The 24,610-nt window shown below is 46.2% G+C and overlaps 2 protein-coding genes across 6 annotated transcripts; one reads left to right on the top strand and one right to left on the bottom strand.

Moving 5' to 3' along the window:
- The first annotated feature begins 1,349 nt into the window (after positions 1-1,349).
- On the top strand, positions 1,350-23,642 carry slc18a1 (solute carrier family 18 member A1). Of its 4 annotated transcripts, none has more exons than XM_025896832.1 (20): positions 6,432-6,538; positions 9,331-9,659; positions 9,808-9,922; positions 10,534-10,591; positions 12,877-12,975; positions 13,831-14,180; positions 14,489-14,613; positions 14,747-14,805; positions 14,901-14,984; positions 17,005-17,097; positions 17,512-17,601; positions 17,982-18,025; positions 18,924-18,984; positions 19,779-19,874; positions 20,488-20,566; positions 21,024-21,075; positions 21,962-22,025; positions 22,132-22,251; positions 22,326-22,459; positions 23,383-23,642. In XM_025896832.1, the coding sequence occupies exons 5-20, from the start codon at positions 12,879-12,881 to the stop codon at positions 23,491-23,493; spliced, it is 1,659 nt and encodes a 552-aa protein (XP_025752617.1). In that variant the 5' UTR covers positions 6,432-6,538; positions 9,331-9,659; positions 9,808-9,922; positions 10,534-10,591; positions 12,877-12,878; the 3' UTR covers positions 23,494-23,642. The 4 variants fall into 4 exon arrangements, with proteins under 4 accessions (XP_025752619.1, XP_025752617.1, XP_025752616.1 ...); XM_025896831.1 differs by having other exon boundaries at positions 9,742-9,922; XM_025896834.1 differs by lacking the exons at positions 6,432-6,538; positions 9,331-9,659; positions 9,808-9,922 and adding an exon at positions 1,350-1,400.
- Positions 2,237-6,429, bottom strand: LOC102075995 (dickkopf-related protein 4). 2 transcript variants are annotated; one of them, XM_005460094.4, is made up of 4 exons: positions 4,757-6,429; positions 3,238-3,330; positions 2,759-2,876; positions 2,237-2,680 (listed from the first exon to the last, which is right to left on the bottom strand). In XM_005460094.4, exons 1-4 carry the CDS (start codon positions 4,865-4,867, stop codon positions 2,370-2,372), a joined length of 633 nt encoding a protein of 210 aa, XP_005460151.1. In that variant the 5' UTR covers positions 4,868-6,429; the 3' UTR covers positions 2,237-2,369. The 2 variants fall into 2 exon arrangements, with proteins under 2 accessions (XP_005460151.1, XP_005460150.1); XM_005460093.4 differs by having other exon boundaries at positions 2,759-2,879; positions 4,757-6,428.
- Positions 23,643-24,610: the final 968 nt, after the last annotated feature.

The following is a 24,610-nucleotide window of genomic DNA, read 5'->3' as shown; positions in this document are numbered from 1 at the left end:
AATGGACTCTGAATAGATACACACTGATAAAGAATATTTCACTCAGATACAATGCAGCTACGCCATCCAGTGCCCGAATAGAAAGACTGTAGCCTTGAGAAGCTCGTCTTCTCTCCAAAGAGGAACAGACTCTGATGAGAAATTTGAGAAGCTCCTTGTTTTGAGATACAACCACTGGTTTAATGGCTACGATGGATGGATGTAAGGGGTTTGTGGATGTGGCAAATAAGAATTTTTCATGTGTTAAAAAAGCAGAGGACATTAAAACAGGACTCTGTAATAACCTCTACTGCAAGAACTGCACGTGTGACTTCAAATAGATTGTAAATGGCCATGGAGTTGACACTTTGTATTACCCGTTTACATTTTTATACTTTATCAAAATGTTTTAGTTTTATTATACAGTGCACTTTTTCAGTATTACATTGAAATCACTTCAACTATTTACTTTTGCATGGAAGAAAATACTGAAAATTAGCCAGAGTTCTCTAAAGCTGTTACAGTTTGGCTCATTTAATTTGCACTACACTGCTTAAAAAGCATCATTTAATTTAATACTTATCTGATAACCAGCTGCAGCCTGTTTGTGTGCAATAACTATCAAAGGTTCTGACACATCTGTTGTGTTTTATTCTATTATTTATTATGAATTAAAAAAAATAATTCTCTCTACAAATTTAAAATATTATCTGATTGGTGTTTTGTTATATTATCACAGTAACATTTGAATAGTTTGTATGCATATATTAATGTTTCCTGTTAGTTCCTTTTGTTAAGTCTCCATTTACTTCAATTATATATTTAGTTTTCTAACACACAGTTGCATATATGTTTTAGTATGTTCAAGTATGTTTAGTAATCAGTGTTGGGGAGTAACGGAATACATGTACCGCCGTTACGTATTTAGAATACAAAATATGAGTAACTGTATTCCGTTACAGTTACCGTTTAAAAAGGTGGTATTCAGAATACAGTTACTTTGTTGAAATAAATGGATTACACGGCGGTACTTCCCTGTTTCATATTGTCGCGGGTCAGGACTGTTTGGGTTTGTTTGACAGCTACGTAATGTTGTTCCAGGCGGCAGCGTTACGGTTGCCATGGTTACAGGGTGACTCTCTCTCTGCATGTTTCCTGGGTGAGAGAGCGCTTTGTTGTTGTTGTTGTTGTGCTAAGCTAAAAGGCAGAATGCTACAGGCATGGCCCTAAAGAATGTAGCATCATGGGCAGTGTAGTCCGTGCTGCAGGGAGAATGGACTGCCATACCCGTTATGTGTCTGTGAGCGAGGGAGGGAGAGAAAGGAAAAGTCCGAGCTGTCACGGAGCAAAAACGGGAGCTGGAAGCAAGTAAATATAATAATAACCACAGCAGCCAAGAAGAGTGCCTGACGAGCCCAGCTGTAAGTAAGCTATTAAGACTCAACTGTACACTGTGTTCGTGTTTTCCTCCGGGAAAAATAAGTTCCGTTGGAGCAGCCTTTCAACGCCTCTCTCTGTCTCTGGCAAGCAAAGTGACCCAGACAACAAAGTAAAGCTAGTTTTCGGCTACCAGCCCGACATGAACCCACCGTATTAGCCAGAGGTCCCTTTACTACGGTTCGGAGCCGCGGACCTTCAGTAACAGTAATAAATCACAGCAATAGTACATTCACGTAGTTGTAAACAGCATGATAATATATTAAGTAATCCAAAGTATTCAGAATACGTTACTCTCATTGAGTAACGTAACAGAATACGTTACAGAATACATTTTGGGGCATGTATTCAGTATTCTGTAGTGGAATACATTTTAAAAGTAACCTTCCCAACACTGTTAGTAATTTATATTTTATTATTTTAGTAACTTTGATTAAGATGGGATCCAAGTTGTTTTACATATCTAAACATTTTTTTTAAGTAATGCAATAGTTACTTTTCCTAGTAATTAATTACTTTTATAATATTGTAACTCAGTTACTAACTCAGTTACTTTTTTGTAGTAGTAACTAGTAACTGTAACTAATTACTTTTTCAAAGTAACTTCCCCAATACTGGACACCAAGCAGTTTGTGTATCAGTTTTAACATTGGAGTCTCTGGGGACTGAGTCGCTGCTGCCTCTGGTGGACGTTAGAAGAGCTGCAGGGTCACGATGCAGCTCAGTCAGTGAGTATTGAATAATAAGGGTGGAGTTTGTCCCACAGAGCTGTCAGTCAAACCCCACCTGTGCCCGCCCACACACCTGAGAAGAGCTCAGACCAAGTTTCATTGACTTTTATTGGTTGAAGTGACAGTGATGGAGAAAGTGTGGCAGCTGCTGATTGGATGAACCTGTGATATGAGAAACATCTAAAACCTTCTACAGACTTAAATAAAGAGTTCATGAGACCGTCAGCAGCTCCCCTCTGCCGTCCTCCGCTTCTTCCCAGAATGCCTTGTTTTCCGCTGGCCCTGCTTCGGCCGGGGCGCACACACCCCCTGGCGCTTGTTTTTGCCCGTCTCCGCCCGGTCCACGGCGGCACAGAAGAGCCCCGCGTCGCAGTCGCAGCGCCCCAGGTTCCTCCTCCGCTTGGTGGGACCTCGCAGTAGACAGGCCTCGCCCTCCACCGGGATCCGCTGGCACCGTTTGCCGGTCAGGTACCGGACGCAGCACAGGCCGTCCGCGCAGTCGCCGGACCGCACGCAGCTCGACATCTCCGGAGCTGAAACGCACACGCATGTCAGCACGCCCGCTTCCTGCTGCAGTGCACTCTGGGAAAACAGCACATGCTCAGCCTCACCTTTGGTCCTGTTGCCGTCGGCGTCCCTCTGTCCTCCCGTCACTCTGCCCGCCTGTCCGTCCGCCTGTCCGTCACTGGGGGACGGCCTCCTGTCAGCTCTGTTACTGCAGCGCCCCCTCTGCTGCACACAGGTAAGAATCATCAGACAAATGATGTCATCCAATCTAGGTTTACTGATATCGCGCCAAATAATAACAGTCGCATTAACACGCTGTATCCTGTAGGGCAGTGGGGGCAGGGCCTCCTGGTACTGCAGTAATAACGTGTGCAGTTATTTATATAAATGTAAAGTGAATTCAAACTGTAACAGGAAGTGCTCATGTGTGATGTCACTCATTACTGACATGCACACTTTAGCAGCAGCGTTAGCCGTTAGCAGTTAGCCTTTGTTTATGTTTGTGAATAAAGTTGTTGAGGACGTCATAACAGGAAACACATTTACTAGAGCCGGCAGGTGGGCGGGGCAAGGCAGTACTGACCGGAGGTGCGTTGCATTCGGTCGCAGTACATGTCGGCCTTTGTCGTCGGTGGGAGTTGGAATTTGTCTCCGTCCTGTTGTCATGGGAACGATCCTAAAAGGTGAGAGAGTGATGTCAGAGTTAAACATGGCTGACGCCAAGCAGCTGCTTTTTTTCTCTTGAATGAATCTTAAAAAATTAAATCCGTCCACACAGAGAAGCTGAACCCCGTAAATATGCGCTCCTCACAGACTGCTTCATCCATCAGATCAGTGATCACTGATCGATGATCATTGATCTGATCAAGATCTTCATCTGAGACGACAAAGCTTCAGTGAACAGAAACTCCGCCCTGCTGCAGTAATGACAGCGTCACCTGTGCCTGTGAAGCTGGACTTTTGTTACCTGCTGCGGTACAAAGATCCTTCACATCACAGCCACAGCAGGACAAAACCCAGAAACACGTTTACCAGAAGTATTAATGAGTGTGCAAAGAGAGCAGGACACGCGTCTGCGCTGGGCGACGCTGTCTCGTTTTGTTTTTGGCCGTTAAGGCTCTTAAACTGAAAACTCAGCAGGAAGCTTTAACACTGGAGCTTCCTGCAGACTGGTGAAATGAGGCCTCGTGCACGAGCAGCGAGAGATCAGTTTAACGTCTCTTGAAGAACCTTTTTCATGATTTCAGCGATTTTCTGTCCTGATGAATCTAAGTTGAAAACTTTATCTCACATTTCTTATTTCATCCACAGATTTATTTAGAGCAGGGGTGCCCAATCCCAGTCCTCGAGAGCTACCGTCCTACAGCTTTTAGATGCATCCTTGGTCAGACACACCTGAATCAAATGAATGGCTTGTTATCAGGCCTTTGCCAAACTTGGTGACATACAGAAGAGGTAATCAAACCATTTGATTCGGCTGTGTTGGAGTAGGGATGCATCTAAAAGCTGCAGGACAGTAGCTCTTGAGGACTGGGATTGGGCACCCCTGATTCAGAGCATCAGAGACTCGCTCCTCTCCCTCTCGCTGCTGCTCCTCCCTAAGCTCTGCTGTGTTCGAGGGGCTTCGTCCTCCCCACTGTCACCAACACCTGTTCTGTGGGGTTTCTTTGCTGTGATTTTGTGCTGTGTAAATAAAATTTAAGTCAAACATACTGAACTAATCAGATGTAATGAATTTTCTTTCTGCTGGCAAGATTAAAGGAAGCTTGAATGGACAAAGCAGATTTTTAAGTTGACTCTTGATGTTAAACATTTAAAAATATTAATAAAATTATTTTTAATAAATGTATCAAAATAATTTTTAAAACAAATTAATGAGCTTCTGTCTCAGGTTTGAATAATTAGATCCAACTTGTAGCACTTTATTGTCAACACCTGCTTATTTATCAGTTATCCAGTCAGCCAATCAGGAGGCAGCAGTGCAGCATGAACAGGTGAGGAGCTGCAGGTCGCGCTCTGCTGACCGGAGGCTTTTGAATAAACTGAGGTTCAGGAGGAAGGTTGTGCAGCGGGATGCAGAGTGTGAGGTGTCCTCGTCTTACCGGCAGCTCGGAGCTCTGCAGCGTCGACTCTTTGGAGGATCTGATGGTGTTTGAGTCCAGAGCCAGACCGCAGACCAGAGACACACACAGGACGCTGCGCAGCATCCACATCCTCCAATCAATCAGTTGATCAGTCGGGCAATAACGGCTTCACAGCTTCTTCAGTTCCTCTGAGCTCTTCACGAGAAAATCCTACAGAGCTGTGTTTCTTTCAGTCATCGGAGCAAACCCGCAGAGTCTCCTGCCTGCTTATCCGAACGAAGCTCGCCTCCTTCTACCTGCTGCCTTCAGGTGTGCTTGTTTTTTATACCCCTCCCCTCCCCTCTGATCTGCCCTCTGTCAGCCGCCGGGTCCTCAGAAGTTTTGAAGGAGCTTTTGAAGCTCCAGCAGATCAGTCGGCAGAGACGGTGCCGCCGCCGCTTCCTTCCTGGAAGCCCCGCGGCCTCAGGTGAGGCGGGAGAGTGTTTGATATGTGACACCGCAGAGACCACAGAGAGATTAAAACACACCTGGAGACACGAGACGGGTAGAGCCGTGTGTGTGTGTGTGTGTGTGTGTGTGTGTGTGTGTGTGTGTGTGTGTGTGTGTGTGTGTGTGTGGTTTCACTTCATGTGGTTTGAAAGGTCACCTTAAAGACTCATTAGAGCTGGAGCTGCGTCTCTCAGGCGGGCGGATGTGTGGGTGTTTGCAGGTGATTAAAGCTGATTTAAGAGATGACGACACTGAAGCAGCGCAGGCGCTTCACAGAGCAGAAGAAGAACTACAGGAACGTCAGTCAGCCTGACACAAAGGGTTAAGATGAAACATGAACGATCTCGAGTGCTTGGATGGAGACGCGGTCGTGCGATGGCGCGCATCAAAGCTTCTTTGCTTTACTGCGAGCATGTCTGAAGGAGCTTGTGGCTCCTAACACGCCGTCCCGGGAAAGGCTCACACATCCCTTTAAAGGAGAGGCGGAGCTGCTCACACAGGAAACATCGTTTGTGCTCCTCAGACGCTTCAGTGTGATGATTTCTGCGTGCTTCTGCGATTCGCTGAACAACAGTTTCAGACTTTTACTGCTGGATGAGCCATCCACCCACACTCAGTGCTTGACCCGTCTTCTTCTGCTGCGTCTCAGCTTCTGGACCAAATCCTGACGTGTGGAGATGCAGTCCCGCCGTATCAGAGCTCCAAGCTGATCTCAGCACGACGTCCTCACAGACCAACACCTTCTAACCATCCAGGAGCAGCTTGGAGTGTTTCTAGCAGGATGGAGCGCCACTGAGCAAAGGTGATCGCTGACATCGACAGTCTGGAGACATGTTCAGGAAACTCCACCCCTTCATCCCATCCAGACTCTGTTATCAGTCCTTAAACGCTCGAACTCTCCGTGTCATCACTGATGAAGGTAACTCTGTCAGTGGACTCAGGCTAGCTCAGGTTTATGGACAGGTGTCTGCAGCAGGAGGAGGCACAGGTGAGGATCAGTTCAGCTTCTGATTCTGCTGGAGCAGGTGGCAGAGTTTTACCCAGAGGTAGGGAAACGATGGAGGGTGTTCCTCTTTCCACAGGAAAACTCCAGCTCGGGATTACAGGTGAGTTTCTTTAAAGACGTGACGGCAGAGAGACATCGACGAGCGTCAGAGAGTCCGATCGCACAACAAACACAGCAACAGTCTGGGAAGCAGCAAAAGCTCGAGCTGGTGCTTAAATACAGGAGGGTAATGACCTGATGATGAACAGGTGTGTCAGCGGCAGGACCTCCCCACATACACCTGAGAGCAGTGGAGAGGAAAACTGGTAGGGAACCTGGACCATGACAGTCCCAATTTCCCTCTGTGGTCAGTGGTCCACCTGCAGTGGCTCCATGAGCTCCAGGCGGGCCTCTCCCCACAGTGTGAGCATCGGTGTGTCAGTGTAAGAGAGGCCCAATGAGAAAAAGATGGCCGACATGTTTAATTTAGTTCTAATTGCATCTGCTGTAATTACCCCTCTGCACAGTTTTACTGACACTGACCACCAGGGGGCAGCGCATGTTCTTAATTGTTTGCTGCTTAATTGTGACGTTAAATGTACAAATGTGTACACAATGGTCGTGTCCAAATTCATGGGCTGCATCCTCCTGAGGCCGCATTTGTAGACCGATTACGTCACAGCGACACGCCGAAGGCTGTCCAAATTCGTAGACTCCTCTGAATCCAGCCGACAAATGCGCCCTCCTTTTCCCCGAATTTGAAGGATGGGTCGGGTGTGTCCTTCGTGGCCTACCATATCCCAGAATTCATAGCGCGGCCCAGCCAAACTCCAGTTTCCGGCAATGGCGGCTGCTACTAAGTTTTAAAATTACTTTTATTAATCTTTCTGGGTCACAAAATAAACTTTTAACATATTTTCAGGCGAGAAAGTAGCTGTGTAAACTTCAAATATCTGCTCAGTTTATCAAGGTATCGCATATTTGCAAAAGTGCTTCGACGTTTTCGGAGACGTCTGTTACCCAGCAGCTCGATAGCTGACCGGGAGCTCGAGGGTCACTGAAGCCGCCGAGAACGGCACAACTCCCGGCACATCATTTTCAGATCACCGCCGACTTTCGCTACTCAGGTTAAACGTAATATATAAGTCACTTAGACAACCTAAAAAGGATATTGTTTGGATTTTTTCAGTGTTTTATTTGTTCGTGAGTAAATCGGTTTGGCTGAGATTAAAGATATTAGATTAGATAAAATAAAACTTTATTAATCCCCCGGGTGGTTTTCACACAACTGAATAAACGTCAAACAGAAAACTGATTAAACAGAAGTGTGAGATGGTCGGGAATTTACGCCAGCGTCCTGTTATATTTTACATAGCAAGGAGCAGGCGGCTGAGTTTATTAAACTCCACCGAGACAGCGGTGACGCTAATCAGAAGGCTAGACCGTCCAATTTCACAGCCGTTTATTTCCGGCCTACCCGACCTTCTGAGGACCCGGCCCACGTAGATCGCGAAGGCCGGGTCCTCAGGAGGATGCAGCCCATGAATTCGGATACAACCAAAGACTTACCTGGTTAAATAAAGGCTATAATCACTGCGCCCTCTTGTGGTCATATGGCCTGTTTGCAGTTTACCTTCATCTTCAACAAAACACACAGCGATGTTTCTTCATCTGGTGATAACTTTATTTTAAAATCAACCAGACAAAGAGGGAGAAGCTAGTCTCTGTGTGGAGATCACTGACGCTGCGTCCTCCGAGCTAAAGTGAAGGCACCGTTAATGCTGGGCCATATCTGCAGGTTTAGGAGCAACATGTGGCGCCATCAGTTTCCAGGAAGCTCTTTTTGATTTCAGAACGATGAACGAGCTCACTGAGCTACGCACAGTCGGCCTGAAAGCAACGGCTGACCTCACAGAGTCTCGCTAACAGTGTTGCTAATACCAACTTCATAATGAGCACGTGTTCTTGTTTCAGCATGTGATAACTTTGTGTTATTTAATATAATCAACATCTGCTCATAAACCTTCTTTAAATAACGTTTATTTCATTCTAACTTCCATGGGCCATCTGGCTCTCACATGAGCTGTGTCCCGAAACGTAGGCTGCATCCTACCGGGGACCCAGCCATCGCGGTCTGCGTGGGCCGGGTCCTCTGAAGACTGAGAAGGCCGGAAGTGCGAGGCTGTGAAATTGGACGGTCTAGCCTTCTGATTAGCGTCACCGCTGTCTCGGTGGAGTTTAATAAACTCGGCCGTCTGCTCCTTGCTATCTAAAATATAACAGGACACTGGCGTAAACTCTCGACCATCTCACACTTCTGTTTAATCAGTTTTCTGTTTGACGTTTATTCAGCTGTGTGAAAACCAAGGAGGAACCCACCCGAGGGATTAAAGTTTTATTTAATCTAACCTAATAATTTTAATCTCAGCCAAACCGATTTACTCAGGAACAAATAAAACCCTGAAAAAAGCCAAACAATTACATTTTAAAGTTATCTAAGTGACTTATATATCATGTTTAACCTGAGTAGCCAAAGACCGCAGGGGTCTGAAAACGTGCGGGGAGTTTGCTGTTCTCGCCCCGGCTAGCTATCGAGCTGGTGGGTAACAGACGTCTCTGAAAATGTCGGAGCACTTTTGCAAATATGCGATGTCTTGATAAACTGAGCAGATATTTGAAGTTTACACGGCTACATTCTCACCTGAAAATATGTTAAAAGTTTATTTTGTGACCCAGAAAGATTAATAAGAGTAATATTAAAAACTCAGTAGCGGCCGCCATTGTTGGAAACTGGAATTTGGCTGGGCCGCGCTATGAATTCTGGGATATGGTGGGCCATGAAGGACACACCCGACCCATCCTTCAAATCTGGGGAAAAGGAGGACGCATTTGTCGAATTTTGACAGCCTTCATCGCATCACTGTGAGGTAATTGGCCTACAAATGCAGCCTCAGGAGGATGCAGCTTACGTTCTGGGAGACAGCTAAGATGTTATAACTCAAATAAATTTGGCAAACCCCCTTAATGCTAAAAAAACATACATTGCCATCTACTGGACAGGTAGGGTCTAGATGATGCTAAAGCATGCTCCAACTTCATTGTTTTTCTGTTTTTAAAGATTTACATTGGCTGTGCTCTGCGTCCACCAAAATGAAACAGATACTACCTGCGGGCTAATCAGGCTAGCTAACACAAAATGCAAAAGGCTGCGAGGTGGCCGAGCGGGTCGTCTATCAGTCAGAAGCTCCTCGAGTCGTGTGTCGAAGCATCTTTGGGTGAAACACTGAACCCCAGAGTGTCCCCGATTCATCCAGCGTGAATGTTTAATAAGGCTGCTGTACGAATGTGTGAGCTTCAGCTGTTACACAAGCACCAGCCCATGCACCATCCATCCAGCCACGAGACAGGCTCTGCAGAGCGCCAAGGTTTCCTGCCTGATGCCTCTCAGTGAGTCCATCCAGTAATAATCAGTTTTGAGTGTTTTGAATCATTAGCATGAATTTATATGGAATATAAATGAAATACACAGGAACTCTTAGGTTTACCGCCTGATGCCCCCCCCCATGCCCCGTGGCTGCCCTTTTATTATCTCCAGCCCTGCATCTAAAACTTGCAGCTGTCTGAAAGGAGGGACCGGACGTCTGTACCCAGCGACGGGTGATTTGGAAAATGATCGTCAGTGACATGGAAACAGCAGCAGCCTTGATGATGTGAGTCGTGCACACGCTCATATCTGCATCCTTTCATCTGTTTGGATGAATAATAAGTCGTGTTTGTGCTCACGGGTGGAGAGCGTGCCACCTCCTATGAAGCATTTCATGCAGCAGTGTAAACACAGGGGTGTGTGTGGATGGAGATGTGTGTGCGCGATAAGCTCTGCAGCCTGCAGGTTGTTCCAGGGCTTCAATAAAAGGACAGCAGATGCTCATAATTACACTCACTCAGGTCTGTGTTTCTGTCTTTATGAGGACCCTGGCTGACATAATCCAGTACCAGACCTTTTATCCATCATGATTAAAAACGTCTAACTCTGACCCCAATTCGAACCTGAACCCTAAAACCAGCCCCAAGCCTCTAAGGGCGAAATGTTAGAGCTGATGTCCTCATAAAGGCTCAAATGTACACAAGTCCCCAGAAATGTAGGGAAACAAACGTACAGAGGTCTGCAGGTGTGTCATTTGTCTGTGTGTAAATATGTGTGTGTGTCTCCATATTGTCTGTTTTTGTCATTGTCAGAACAAAAAGGGAGAAAACATTCACCTCCTCACGTACTCCTCTTCCACCCTCCCTCCTCTCCTTACCTCCTCTCTCCTCCCCTCAGGTTGGGTATATATCTGATCGATCAGCAGCTGAAGAGAAAACCAGCGTCCAGCAGGCAGGTAGGACCCACACGTCCGTTTATTGGTGCTCTCATTCAAGTTTGACTCTTTTATAGATTAGAGGTTTTATCACATTATTTTAATGCTTTGTTTCATTGGAGCTGTTATTGTTTTATCCTTTAATATTTATTTATTTTTATTGATTTGTTTACATTTAGGGTGAGTAGATTAAAACACAATTATAAATAGTATATCATTAACAATTTTCATTTATCCTTATGTTTAGTTTTAAAGTCACCTCCAGTTTTTCTAGATTTAATATCTCGTATTTTTCTTATTCTCTTTGTCATTATTTAACTTTTTATTTAAATTTTTCTTGGTTTCATTTATTTAGAGAAGTTTTATTATTTATTAAAAATTTCACAGAATTGAATTTATTTTACTTAATACTAAAATTGGCTTTCATGACTGTCTTTTAAAAATATTTTTTATGTGATATTTTTTATTATATATTTTTATGTCTAATTTAATTTTTGTGTGTCTCTGTTTGATATTTTTTCAGTTACTTTAAGGTTTGTTTGATGTAATTGTTGTGTATTTGCATTTTTATTTATATTCTCAGTTTATTTTATGAAACACAAAGATTTGTTTAATAAAATAAAAATACAGGATGATTATCAGGATCTGGACTTATATAAAAATAAATCATCAGCAGATGCATCAGTGTGTTCAGCCGGTCTCTCTCTGCATTAAACAAACGATTCAGAAGCAAAATTACATTTCAAATCAGTTTCCATCAAACAGGAGAGAGCGAGGCGTGTCTGTGTGTGTGTGTGTGTGTCTGTGTCTGTGTGTGTCTGTGTGTCTGTGTGTGTGTGTGTGTGTGTGTGTCTGTGTCTGTGTGTGTGTGTGTGTCTGTGTGTGTGTGTGTCTCTGTGTGTGTGTGTCTGTGTGTGTGTGTGTGTGTGTTACTGAGGCAGGAAACGGCCTCTAAAACAATCAGCAGTCACGATGCTAACGAGTCACGATGCTAACGAGCTGAAAAGTTTGTTTTCTACAGACGCTGTGAAGAAACCGTCTGAAAGGATCTTTTTAATAACGCAGATAAATCAGCTGTAAATACATGTTTGATGATTTTTTGTTTATTGTTATTTGTTTGAATAAATTTAGAATCTTTACTTGAGACTTGATTTAGACTTTAGTCTCACATTTAAACTCCTGACTTGTATTGGGGTCATTGGGATCACTGGGATCATTGGGAGTTACTGGGGGTTGGTCTTTACGTGGATTACTCGTTAGTCTTTACTCGGGTGTTGACTTGCTGTGTGTCTCAGTTCAGGGAACACTTGTTGTGTTTGGGAGCGTCGTCCTCTTGTTGAAGCCTGGATTCTCTGACAGACACGTGTGAATACTGTGTTTCACGTGTCAGTAGGTTGACCTTTTGCTGCTCCTACCTGTGTTCAGCTGTAGTTTTGATAGAGGTGCTCGTGCTTGATAATCCCAGCACCAGAATGCTGTTCTTGCTCTGTGGGTTAACAGTTTTGGTCCTGTTGGTGTAAAGGTTTGACAGCTTGTTGAAGATGCTGTACTTTGGTGTCAGGCTGTGTTTTATGTGTAGCGTATTTTAAAAGTCTCATTAAGGACAGTACTGCTCACAGACGAATGAGTACACTTGTTAGTAGATAAAAGTTTCTTTCATCTCGTCACCACAGCAGGCGCTTTATGTGTGATTTGGCAGATGAACTTCCTGATGCAGCCCCAGAGGGATTTGTGTCCCGGGATCAAACCTGGGAGCTTCTGCTTATTAGGTTAATGAGTAAAGCACTATGGAGCTGCCTCATGTTTTAGTAGGTACCTTCATATAATCGGCACATTAGATTAGTTAAATGGAGAGGACTGACAGGCTGTTGATGTTCAAGCTGCACAGATCCCGACAGCGCAGACAAACCTCCACGTCTGTGGTCTGCAGGCTCAGGCTGATAATAACAGCATGTTCTGCTGTTTTATTAAAGATTAAATGTGATATGAAGGAGCTCCCAGTCTCTGTGCAGCTGCTCTTATTGCTTCAGGTCCTTCAGGTCTCGCTGCAGAAACGTGTTTGTATAGTGACTAAGAAAAACAGCTGTTCTTCTGACTCTGGACAATACTCGACTAAACGCACAGTTATCGTCTGTAAATAAAGCAAATATTTAAATGAGTTGGTTTGAGTCATGTTTGCTTTTTCTTACTTTGGAGTTTGACTTGGGTGCATGTTAGTCTTAATTTGGTGGAGCTACATGTTTTATGAATGGTGGTTTTGGTTGATCTTGACGAGACTGACGGATGATCGGCGTGTGTCTTTGCAGACATGGCGTGGCTCCATCAGAGTCGAGGCTCACCCAGACTCGTCCTGGTGGTGGTTTGTGTCGCTCTGCTGCTCGACAACATGCTGCTCACTGTGGTCGGTGAGTAACCGGCGCACACTCCAAGAGACGACACATCACAAAGAGCAAATATCTGATTGTGAAAAATCTCTTTATACCGCACCACGGGACTCTTATAGATCGAACTCCAGCCCTGTGTTTAGCCTGTCTTTGTTTACATTTCGCTGAACTATCTTCATAAAAACTGTCTTCAAATGTCATCGCTCCCATTTGCAGTTTAGTCACAGATTTGTGTGCAACGATCACTGGAGTCATTCAAGGCTGGAGAAAAAGTAAAAACAGAAAGATTCTCGGGCAGATCTGCACCTTTAACATCAGAGTCTTATCAGAATGTTTATGCAGGTATGGGTGGACAGGTGTGACTGAGGATTTTCAGGGAAGGTGTGCAGCTAAGAGAATAAGAGAGGACAGTAACACTTCAAAAATCCCTGAAAGAAGAACTCAAAGGATGGAGCTGCAGTCTGAATAATAATCTGTCCACATACTTTTGGCCGTGCAGCGTCTGAGCCGATCTGTGACGCAGCCGGAAACCTCGAGGTCGACGCCGTCTGTAGCTGTTAGACTCAGAGCTGCAGAGGTCACACACACACACACACACACACACACACACACACACACACACACACACACACACACACACACACTCACCTCCTGACCTGGACCTTTACAGTGGGCTGTACCTGCTCTCCTTTTGTCTCCACTCAGGTTGAATCTTCTTCTTCTTCTGTGCTCTTTCATTCTCTCATGTTTTGTCTGCACAGCTTTAAATAATTATTAAACATCCAGTACGAGCTGTCTCAGATGGAGGACCACATATTGTTGTTGTTACTGATCACAGTTACTGCCTGCTCTGAATGATCTGTCTCCGTCCTGTAGTACCGATCATCCCAACATTCCTCTACGCCATCGAGCATCCGAGTCCGGAGCCACAGACCGCCCAGCCCTCCCTGCTCCCTCTGCCCAGCCTCGATGCATCACGTCTGGGCACTGCACCCTCACAGCCCCCCTCCTCCGCCTTCAGCCTCCAGACCTCCAGCCGGACCTCCCAGCGCCTCCAGCTGCCTCGGTCCAGTACTGGTGCACCGGTCCAGGGTACAGGGCCGACCCTATCGGCTCTGGTGTCCCTGTTTGATAACTCGACCTTCAGCCTGACTGACGCGAGCACCGGCTCCGAACCGGTGGACCGCACCTTAGTGACCCCGGACGTGCAGGGCAACGAGACCGAAGTAGGTGGAGACCACTGATACCTGACCAGCCCATCGCTCCATGATCAATAATCAATCAGCTCTGGTTCCTAGTGTTCCCCTCTGTTTCCTTTCCTTTCTCTTTCCTTATTTTGTTTTCTCGTTTCCTTTTTTTTTGCCTCCTCCTCTCTGTGATTAATCACCTTGCTCTCTCTGCCCATTTCCTCACTTCATTCTGAACTTTATTTCGCTTCCTTGTTTTGGCTTGTTTCACACATTACCTTTATTCCCTTCCCTTCCCTTCCCTTTCCTTTCTTTTCCTTTCCTTTCCTTTCCTTTTCTTTCCTTAGGGCTCTTCCTGTCTTCAGGACAGTTTGTTTCTGGAAGAAGAAAATGTTCGAGTTGGTTTGTTGTTTGCTTCTAAAGCTATCATCCAGCTGCTCGTCAACCCCTTCGTTGGTCCACTGACTAACAGGTAATATTATTATTAGTAGTAGTAGTAGTAATAGTAATGTTAGTTGTAATAGTAGTGTTGAAACAGAACATGCAGACTCCACACAGGCTGAACTTTGTTGTTCTGAAACTAGAGAATGTTTTTCTGTCTGCAGGATCGGGTATCACATCCCCATGTTTGCTGGTTTCATCATCATGTTTGTGTCAACCATCAGTAAGTTGTTACACACACACACACACACACACACACACACACACACACACAGGTTTGTTTTCTCTAAAGTGTGTGATCCTGTGTGTCTCTGTCAGTGTTTGCCTTCTCAGGGACGTACGCTCTGCTGTTCGTCGCTCGCTCTCTGCAGGGGATCGGCTCGTCCTTCTCCTCAGTGGCAGGTCGGCACAAGACACCTGAAGCAGCAACCAGTGTTTAACAGCACCTGTACATAAACCTGTACTCTCACCTGTACATACACCTGTACTCTCACCTGTACTCTCACCTGTACATTCACCTGTACATACACCTGTACTCTCACCTGTACTCTCACCTGTACATACACCTGTACTCTCACCTGTACTCTCACCTGTACTCTCACCTGTACATTCACCTGTACATACACCTGTGAGAGTACAGGTGACCTGTACTCTCACCTGTACATACACCTGTACATACACCTGTACTCTCACCTGTACATACACCTGTACATACACCTGTACTCTCACCTGTACATACACCTGTACTCTCACCTGTACTCTCACCTGTACATGCACCTGTACTCTCACCTGTACTCTCACCTGTACATACACCTGTACTCTCACCTGTACATTCACCTGTACATACACCTGTGAGAGTACAGGTGACCTGTACTCTCACCTGTACATACACCTGTACATACACCTGTACTCTCACCTGTACATACACCTGTACATACACCTGTACTCTCACCTGTACATACACCTGTACTCTCACCTGTACTCTCACCTGTACATGCACCTGTACTCTCACCTGTACTCTCACCTGTACATACACCTGTACATACACCTGTACATACACCTGTGAGAGTACAGGTGACCTGTACTCTCATCTGTACTCTCACCTGTACATACACCTGTACTCTCACCTGTACATACACCTGTACTCTCACCTGTACATACACCTGTACATACACCTGTACTCTCACCTGTACATACACCTGTACTCGCACCTGTACATACACCTGTACTCACACCTGTACTCGCACCTGTACATACACCTGTACTCTCACCTGTACATACACCTGTACTCTCACCTGTACTCTCACCTGTACATACACCTGTACTCTCACCTGTACTCTCACCTGTACATTAACCTGTACATACACCTGTACATACACCTGTGAGAGTACAGGTGACCTGTACTCTCACCTGTACATACACCTGTACATACACCTGTACTCTCACCTGTACATACACCTGTACTCTCACCTGTACTCTCACCTGTACATACACCTGTACTCTCACCTGTACTCTCACCTGTACATACACCTGTACGCTCACCTGTACATTCACCTGTACAGAGAGTACAGGTGACCTGTACTCTCACAGGTGTATGTACAGGTGAGCGTACAGGTGACCTGTACTCTCACCTGTACATACACCTGTACATACACCTGTACTCGCACCTGTACATACACCTGTACTCTCACCTGTACATACACCTGTACATACACCTGTACATACACCTGTGAGAGTACAGGTGACCTGTACTCTCATCTGTACTCTCACCTGTACATACACCTGTACTCTCACCTGTACATACACCTGTACATACACCTGTGAGAGTACAGGTGACCTGTACTCTCATCTGTACTCTCACCTGTACATACACCTGTACTCTCACCTGTACATACACCTGTACTCTCACCTGTACTCTCACCTGTACATACACCTGTACATACACCTGTACTCTCACCTGTACATACACCTGTACTCTCACCTGTACTCTCACCTGTACTCTCACCTGTACACACACCTGTACTCTCACCTGTACTCTCACCTGTACATACACCTGTACTCTCACCTGTACATTCACCTGTACATACACCTGTACATACACCTGTACTCTCACCTGTACATACACCTGTACATACACCTGTACTCTCGCCTGTACATACACCTGTGAGAGTACAGGTGTACACAGGTGAGAGTACATGTGAGAGTACAGGTGACCTGTACTCTCACATGTAGATACACCTGTACTCTCACCTGTACATACACCTGTACTCTGATACACACATTAGGTGAAGCAACCTCTTGTGGTCATGTGACTAAACTGTTAAAACTCAGCGTCGGAGCCTTCTCTCCAATTTAAACGTGTGAACAGGTGTTTGTGTTCAGGTGCTGGATGATGATGACATCATGTCCTCGTGTCACGCAGGTCTGGGCATGCTGGCCAGCGTGTACACAGACGATGAGGAGAGAGGCATTGCGATGGGCGTGGCGCTGGGAGGACTGGCTATGGGAGTCCTGAGTGAGTCACAAACACAAACTCAGAAAAATGTGTCGTTACAAACCACGCGAGAACGTTCAGTCTGCTGATTGGCCGCGGCGAGAGAAGCGTTGTATGAATGAGTGGCCCACCTGGAGAGTTTAGTTTCACAGCTCGCTGTTTGTCCACTCTCCCAGAATACGAAGTACACCTGGCTACAGGAAGCAGCTTAGCTCAGACTTGCAGCACACACCTGGTACCTGTGTCTGATCCAGGTTGCCTCACGTTCACGCCATAAACTAACTGCTTCCCCAAAGGGTCTGGGCGCAGCTGATTGGTCCGCAGCTGAGTGTCACTACTGCACAAGTGAACTGGATGTTCACTGAATGTTGATTTGTCAGGTTTACATGATGCTGTTGTTTTAGCTCTTCATATAGTTCGTGTGTTGTGTTTCAGTCGGAGCGCCGTTCGGCAGCGTGATGTATGACTTCGTGGGGAAGAGCGCCCCCTTCCTGATCCTGGCCTTCCTGGCTGTGTTCGATGGAGGTAAACCTGGAGATGAGGCTGGTCCTAATGCAGGGTGATGATGATGATGGAGCCACTGTGACGTCAGCACGTTTAGCTTTTTTTGTTGTTTTAATGCCGTCGTCATCCTGATCTACCTGAGCCGGCCTCATGTGGCCATTAGAGGAACTGCAGCTTTTGGCACTTACATTTTCAGCACATTAAATTAAACACATTAAACACAGCGCGGTGCCCTTTTCATAAAATAAGATCCCATTCGAGGCCAAAATGAGGTAAACAGGATGATGAGCTGCAGCTCACAAAGTTCACAATCGTCCGGCTGACGTCACGGTGACCACGGCTTTGTTTAGACCAAGCAAGGTCGCCAGCATCACTCCAGATTTTGTGTGTGTGTGTTGCAGCGTTGCAGTTGTGCATCCTGCAGCCTTCAAAGATCTCTCCTGGGGTGAGTCCACTTTGAAATCCTCTCATTTGTTTATCGCGTCAAATGTCCCATCGTTCAGTCGGGAAGGTTAAATGTAAATATGAGACACATTTCTTTGGAAGCATTAAAATAATCAAACTTTAACATCTTATTATTGATTTAAATAATTCAGAGCTTCATTATCAGATGATGAGTCAGTGTAACGATGTGTTCCTCCTAACAGCGCCATCAGGAAGAAGGAATCACAGAAACAGAGTAAGCTGGGAACCATTAAAAAACTGTCAAAGTTTGAGCCAAAAGTGGAGAAAATTGGGGAAAATTTCTGGAACCAGTTGGAAAAAAGTAAAAGGAGGAAAATAAATGTTTCACAGCAGCCTGCAAAAAAGAACTGAACTCTTCTAGATCAACATGTTTCATGAATGTTAATCTAGATGTTCTGAAATTATAAGGAAAGTAAACAACTTTTGATCCCAGAAAGTTGATTCTGCTCATCTGGATGTAGTGTTACATCCAGATGAGCAGAATCAACTTTTTGGGATTTCCTTATCTGGATGACTGAACATCAGACATAAACATGTTTGACTTTTCCTGGGTTCAGCGTCACGTTTTTATTTCAAAACTGAAACAAATAAAAGGCAAAAACTGGAAAAGAAAAACAGAAATAAATGGAACAAAAACTTTGTGATGAAATTTGACAAACATTAAGAAATTTTCCACTGATTAAAATTTTCAGTGACTTAAATTTTTCAAAATAAAACATGTCGGCTGGTTTCTGAGCTAATCTGAAGATATTATACGGATCAAAAACATCTGTCTAAAGAGCCGACGGTTCTTCTGTGCCTGTTTGAATCGAAGCTGTTTTAGGTTCTCGTTGGTTCTGCATGTTGTCCAGCTTCAGCTCGTGGTTTTATGGTTTCAGAGTGTGGAGGGAACGCCGTTACTGACCCTGCTGAAGGATCCATACATCCTCGTCAGTGCAGGTGAGGCAACTTCATGAACCGCAGGCTTGTTTAGTAAAAACTGAACTTCTGCAGGTAAATCTGTCCGAGCAAATGTTCACATTAATATTTGTTTCTGCTCCACGTCTGAGCATGAAGGAGCAGCAGCAGGTGTGAAAAGTCCTGATAGGTTTGTAGCTTAAACCTATTCGCTGGAACGTTGAAGACAATGTAATTACACAGCAAAGCAAGACACGAGTAGGCAAAGTTCTTTATGTTTCTCGTGCACGGGAGAGAACTGGACAAACGCCGTTCCTTCGCTTGACCCCAGTTGCTCTCGTCTGCTCCCTCGTAACACTGCTCTTTTATTGAGGTTACATGAATATATAGGTTCATTAACATATGACGTATACATGCAAACAAAGAGTACCTTGCCTGTGTGTGTGTGTGTGTGTGTGTGTGTGTGTGTGGGGTCAGAGTGTGACCGCATACACGACTTCCCTAAACCTGCTGGTCTGAAGTCCAGCAGTTCATATAAACAAAAGGCACTTAGCCTAAAACAGACATAGATACGTTTATCCTACCATGAAACAATAAGAGAAGGTACGACCTCTCCCGTGCTCCCAGGATGTGGGTGTGAATGCCAGAACACTTTGGAATGCACACAAAGTCTTTGCAGACTATTGAGGATCAAACCTCTACCAACATGATATTGATTATACAACTCTAAGCATATATGAGTAGATATTTCTAAGCATAAATGACAATCAACAATATAAACCTGACAAGTCCTGATCATGTTAGTGACTCGTGTAAATCTCTGTGTGCGTCTGCAGGGTCTCTGTGCTTCGCCAACATGGGCGTGGCCATCCTGGAGCCCACTCTGCCCATCTGGATGATGCAGACGATGTGCTCCCCGAAATGGCAGCTGGGTACGTTTTTCTGCTCAGGTCTGTTTGTGCCAACGCTGTAATGCTTTTCCCCGAGCTGCTGCCATCACAGTTGATTGTGATGGTGGGTAACGGCTCGGATCACTGTGAGGGTCGCTTTTCACTGGACGTCCAGCCCGGCGGTTTCTGCTCTGACTTCACCACAGAAGCTCAAACATGAGGTTTTCTGAAGGTGTCCCAGGAGTCATGGAGGACCGCGCCCCTCGCCTTCATCTATTACAGTTTCCAACATGAAGGTCACACCGAGCATGCTCCTCAGTGTGTTCTGCGGTCATTGAGGTCGTTTTCCGTGAAGTTGCCCCCAGGGTGAGACGTTCAGCGCAGACTTTGACGTCATTCGTGAGAAACAGCCTGAGCTGGGCTGAAGAACCAGCACCACCTTCCCTCAGCACCACCTTCCCTCAGCACCAGTCTGTCTCAGCTCGGTCTCTCCATGACTTCCCTCACATCCACAGAGCAAATATCCAGTTGAGGACTCGATGGTTGGAGACTGGTTGGAGCTACCAGGGCTTTGAGGAGCAGTTGCAGAACAAATCTGAGGTCTTTATGACTGCACCTCATACGTTGACCCTAACAGGTGTGTGCTGTGTTGCAGGTATTGCCTTCCTCCCTGCCAGCGTGTCCTACCTGATAGGAACAAACCTGTTTGGAGTTCTGGCCAATAAGATGGGACGGTGAGTAGGAGAGGGTTTCTCAGGGTCAGGGGTCAGCCTCTGTCTGCAGAGAGGTAAAACCTCTGCACAGGGTGAAGTATCAGACCTGGTGCTTAAACACCTTCAGATTCTGAGTGAGAGCGTGTGTCAGCACCAATAAAACACTTTCATCATAAGAAACTTTATCCCGGCTCTGTTCAGAGGAGCGTTTCAAAGTGTTTCACAGGGATTAATGAGGCAAAGGAAAACCATATCAGAGCTGATCAGCAGCTCAGAGCTTAAGCTTTCTTCTCCGGTTTTTAAGCTTTACATTGATCAGACAGATCCCTCGGTCCACACCACGTTTCCTGGGAATCTGTCCAGCGGCTAAATCAGCAGATTAGCAGATTAACTCTTCAGATCCAGTTCAGACCTGACGCTGAAGCTTTCTGGTAAACCAGCAGCTGTAAGAGGCTGATGTCTGTTTGTGTGTCTCCAGGTGGCTGTGCTCCATGCTAGGGATGTTTATCGTTGGCATCAGTCTGCTGTGTGTGAGTACGACATCATTCACTCATCTCTTTGTTTATCCATCTTCCTATGATTCATCATCATCTGTCAGTCATCGATCCTTTCATCCACCCAACCACCAAACAGTAACCCCTCCATCATTGGTTAATGTGGATCTGTGCAGCAGTGGGAGCAGGCGCTCCTCCTGACGCTCCGTCTGAACCCGGGAGCCTTCCAGGAAGCTGGTTTCCCAAAATAAGCCGGCATGCAGAGAAGAGCAGATTACATATTAGAGCCTCAAAGCTTCGAATGTTCTCATCATGTGCTCTGTAAACTCTTCTTCTTCTTCTTCCACCGTGCACGCAGCATGAGCTCTCATAGATGAGCGAGTCAGGTTTCTACCATCCACACCTGAGCACACTTTTACTTTATTAGCCAGGTTACCTGTGCTGATGAGCATGCTGCCTCTCTGCTGCCTGCTGAAGCTCGAGCTCAGCTCAAACTTACTACACCTACTAAAAAAGCCAAAACTAGCACACCTGCCCAGTTTGAGCTTTAGGCAGGTGTGCAGAGTTAGCACCATCACCTCACTGGAAGAAGGTCCTGAGTTCAAATCCACCAGCTTCCTCCCACAGCCCAACGACCTCCCTGTTAGGATAATTAGTGGTTCTAAATGGATCACAGGTGTGAATGATCACCTGTGTTAGCTCTGCAATGTTCCGGTGACCTGTACACCTGGAACAAGCCTGAGAACCACCTGTGATCCTGATCTCAGCAGGATATAAACTGATGTTCATGTTCTGGGAAAGCCAACAGAACCCTCACTTCCTGTCATCCAACCAATCAGCACGATGAAAAGAGCCTTCATGTCAGGAAGCACACCTCGTGTTAAGCGTGATGTAACTGTGATGTTCCCTGTGTGTGTTTCAGGTTCCCTTTGCCACCAGTATCTACGGCCTGATTGGACCAAACGGCGGTCTGGGATTTGCGATAGGTGATGTGTGAAATGTGTAACGGCATGTTGGGTCCGCACATCTGCAGTGTTTTTACTGAATCCATGAAATCAGTGACACCCTCTCACCTGTGCTGTTGTGCTTCAGGTATGGTGGACTCCTCCATGATGGCCATTATGGGCTACCTGGTTGATATCCGCCACGCCTCCGTCTACGGCAGCGTCTACGCCATCGCTGACGTGGCGCTGTGCATGGGCTTCGCTATAGGTACCACACTCACATACGCACAGCAGACAGGAAAAAGCCAATGACGATATTAAAATCTCCTCCTGTTGTTCCAGGGCCGTCCACAGGGGGCGCTCTGGTCCAGGCTGTGGGCTTTCCCTGTCTCATGGTGTTCATCGGAGTCATCAACATCCTGTACGCGCCGCTCTGCTTCCTGTTACGTAACCCTGCTGTCCGAGAGGAGAAAATGGTAAATAAAGCTCAGGGGTGGAGAAGAGAGTGCAGACAGGGTGGAGCGGGTGGAGACGAGTGCGGTGAGACAGGCCCTGATGCTCTGTAGATGGTGGTTGTCGAGCTGAAGATGCTCAGATGTTCGTTGGGAGTGAGCCGGATGGAAATGGACAGCTCAGAGTCAGAGAGGAGGTTCATGGATGAAGGAGGACATGCAGAGGCCCGAGGAGGATGCTGGGATAGGAGGTGTTTTGGGTGGAGGGGGTGATGAGCACCAAGACACTGAGGGCAGCAGCAGGTCCCGACACATCAGCAGGAAGTGTGTGTGTGTGTGTGTGTGTGTGTGTGTGTGTGTGTGTGTGAAGTCATTACACAACGATTACACTGATCACAGATCAGAGGCAGCTGCCTTCAAAGCTGCAGAGGAAACATTTCTGCTTCATAATCAGCCAGTTACACACAGATTGCAGAGACATACAGCCATAATCCATGATGTGTGTCTGTGTGTGTGCGTGCGCGTGTGTGTGCGCGTGCATGTGTGTATGTGTATGAATAAAAGAGAAACTGCATTTATGGCCTCAGAGGCTGGAGTGACAGATTGTCGTCCAGGAGACGATGTGTCCCGTGTGTCCTCGTCTACACGTGGATCTCCTGTCATGCTTTCAGACAGGCTGTAGAACGGTAATGTCACAGATGCTGCATCAGTTTGTTTCACTGACACATTTTGCAGAGCAGCAAACGTGGCAGCGTGTCTTGGCATGACTGTAACTGTGATGTAATTACAGCATTATTAAAAATGTCCTGTGATTATTTTGGGACACCTTCACTGCATGAGTGATGATTGATTGGCATTCACTCCTGCATCGTGTGTGTGTGTGTGTGTGTGTGTCTGTGTGTGTCTGTGTGTGTGTGTGTGTGTGTGTGTGTGTGTGTGTGTTGCAGGCGATCATTGATCAGGAGTGTGTGATGCACAGGAAAAGCTACAACACACACAAGGAAAGCTGTGAGTTTCCTCTGAGCGACTACAGCGAGGAGGAGGAGACGGAGGAGTGACGTGCACAAGCTCGCCAAAATGTCCACGTCGTTACGCCACCTTAGCGTCACCTTTGCACTTCCTGTCGTCACGGTCAGAGAGGAGCAGACCTTCTTAAAGGGATGGCGTGGATCATCATTTAGGTGGGGGAGGGGGGGGGGGGGGGGGGGCTGTTGGTGATGTTTAGTTTAACTGTGACTCATGCTAAGCTACTGTGAACGATCAGAGTCAGCCGATGGTGGTTGAAGCGATCTGGATGTGAATTTAAGAATCTGTGTGTGCTGTTCTTGTGTTTCCTCCCACCTGCAGTCAAAGTGTTGAAACTGTACCTGAGTCTGTGTCTGACCTCTGACCTCTGACCTGTGTCACCATTAAAACCTGCCCTAACCTGGAGAGCAGCTGCTCACCTGTGTGTGTTTACCTGTCCATCACAGTGTCAGGCTCACAGAACTGTGTGTGTGTGTGTCTGTGTGTGTGTGTATTTGTGTGTCTGTCTGTGTATGTATGTGTGTCTGTGTGTGTGTGTGTGTGTGTGTGTGTGTGTGTGTGCGTCTGTGTATGTGTGTCTGTGTATGTATGTGTGTGTGTGTGTGTGTGTGTGTGTCTGTGTATGTATGTGTGTGTGTGTCTGTTTCTGTGTATGTGTATGTGTGTGTGTGTCTCTGTGTGTGTGTTTTCATGCTTCTAGTCTTTCATTTCCTGACTTCTTGTTGCTCCTGAAAGGAACGCGGCGCTCTGTCAGGTGGAAAGGCAAACAGGAAGTGTCTTTGCGGCTCTCAGCAGTTGACACGCAGCAGGGTTATCAGCATTAGCTCAGATGTTTTGTAGTTCAGGCAGGAGGACGGTGCTGTCACTGTAAGCTGCTGACTCGGGTGGAGGACGTGTGTGGCCCTGGAAGCCATAGGTGAGGTCGGCCTGCTCGTCCCACCCTTTACTTCATCATAAAGCCTGAAATCATCTGCACAGCTTCACTCTGACACGCTAAGCCTCAACATTTCCTCACATTTCAACTCAAATCAGTGAAAGGAAGAATAATCTGTGAAGAGACGCCTCACTGCGTTACACTGCGTTACACTGCACCCTCACAGGCTCGTGTGTGTGTAATTACATGCTGTGACAGCAGATCACAGCAGCTTC

The sequence above is a fragment of the Oreochromis niloticus genome, linkage group LG12 (genome assembly GCF_001858045.2).
Source record: "Oreochromis niloticus isolate F11D_XX linkage group LG12, O_niloticus_UMD_NMBU, whole genome shotgun sequence".
NCBI lineage: Eukaryota > Metazoa > Chordata > Actinopteri > Cichliformes > Cichlidae > Oreochromis > Oreochromis niloticus.
This window is presented reverse-complemented; position numbering and strand designations above follow the sequence as displayed.

What these genes read in the sequence shown, in the direction of transcription:
- slc18a1 (XM_025896834.1), top strand. Translation starts at nt 12,879, where the DNA reads ATGGCGTGGCTCCATCAGAGTCGAGGCTCACCCAGACTCGTCCTGGTG. An exon ending in CATGTTTGTGTCAACCATCA is followed by an intron (nt 14,806 to 14,900) that starts GTAAGTTGTTAC and finishes TGTCTCTGTCAG; the next exon opens with TGTTTGCCTTCTCAGGGACG. An exon ending in CTCCCCGAAATGGCAGCTGG is followed by an intron (nt 19,875 to 20,487) that starts GTACGTTTTTCT and finishes GCTGTGTTGCAG; the next exon opens with GTATTGCCTTCCTCCCTGCC.
- LOC102075995 (XM_005460093.4), bottom strand. Translation starts at nt 4,867, where the DNA reads ATGTGGATGCTGCGCAGCGTCCTGTGTGTGTCTCTGGTCTGCGGTCTG. An exon ending in TGCAGAGCTCCGAGCTGCCG is followed by an intron (nt 3,331 to 4,756) that starts GTAAGACGAGGA and finishes CTCACCTTTTAG; the next exon opens with GATCGTTCCCATGACAACAG. An exon ending in CGACGGCAACAGGACCAAAG is followed by an intron (nt 2,681 to 2,758) that starts GTGAGGCTGAGC and finishes TGTGCGTTTCAG; the next exon opens with CTCCGGAGATGTCGAGCTGC.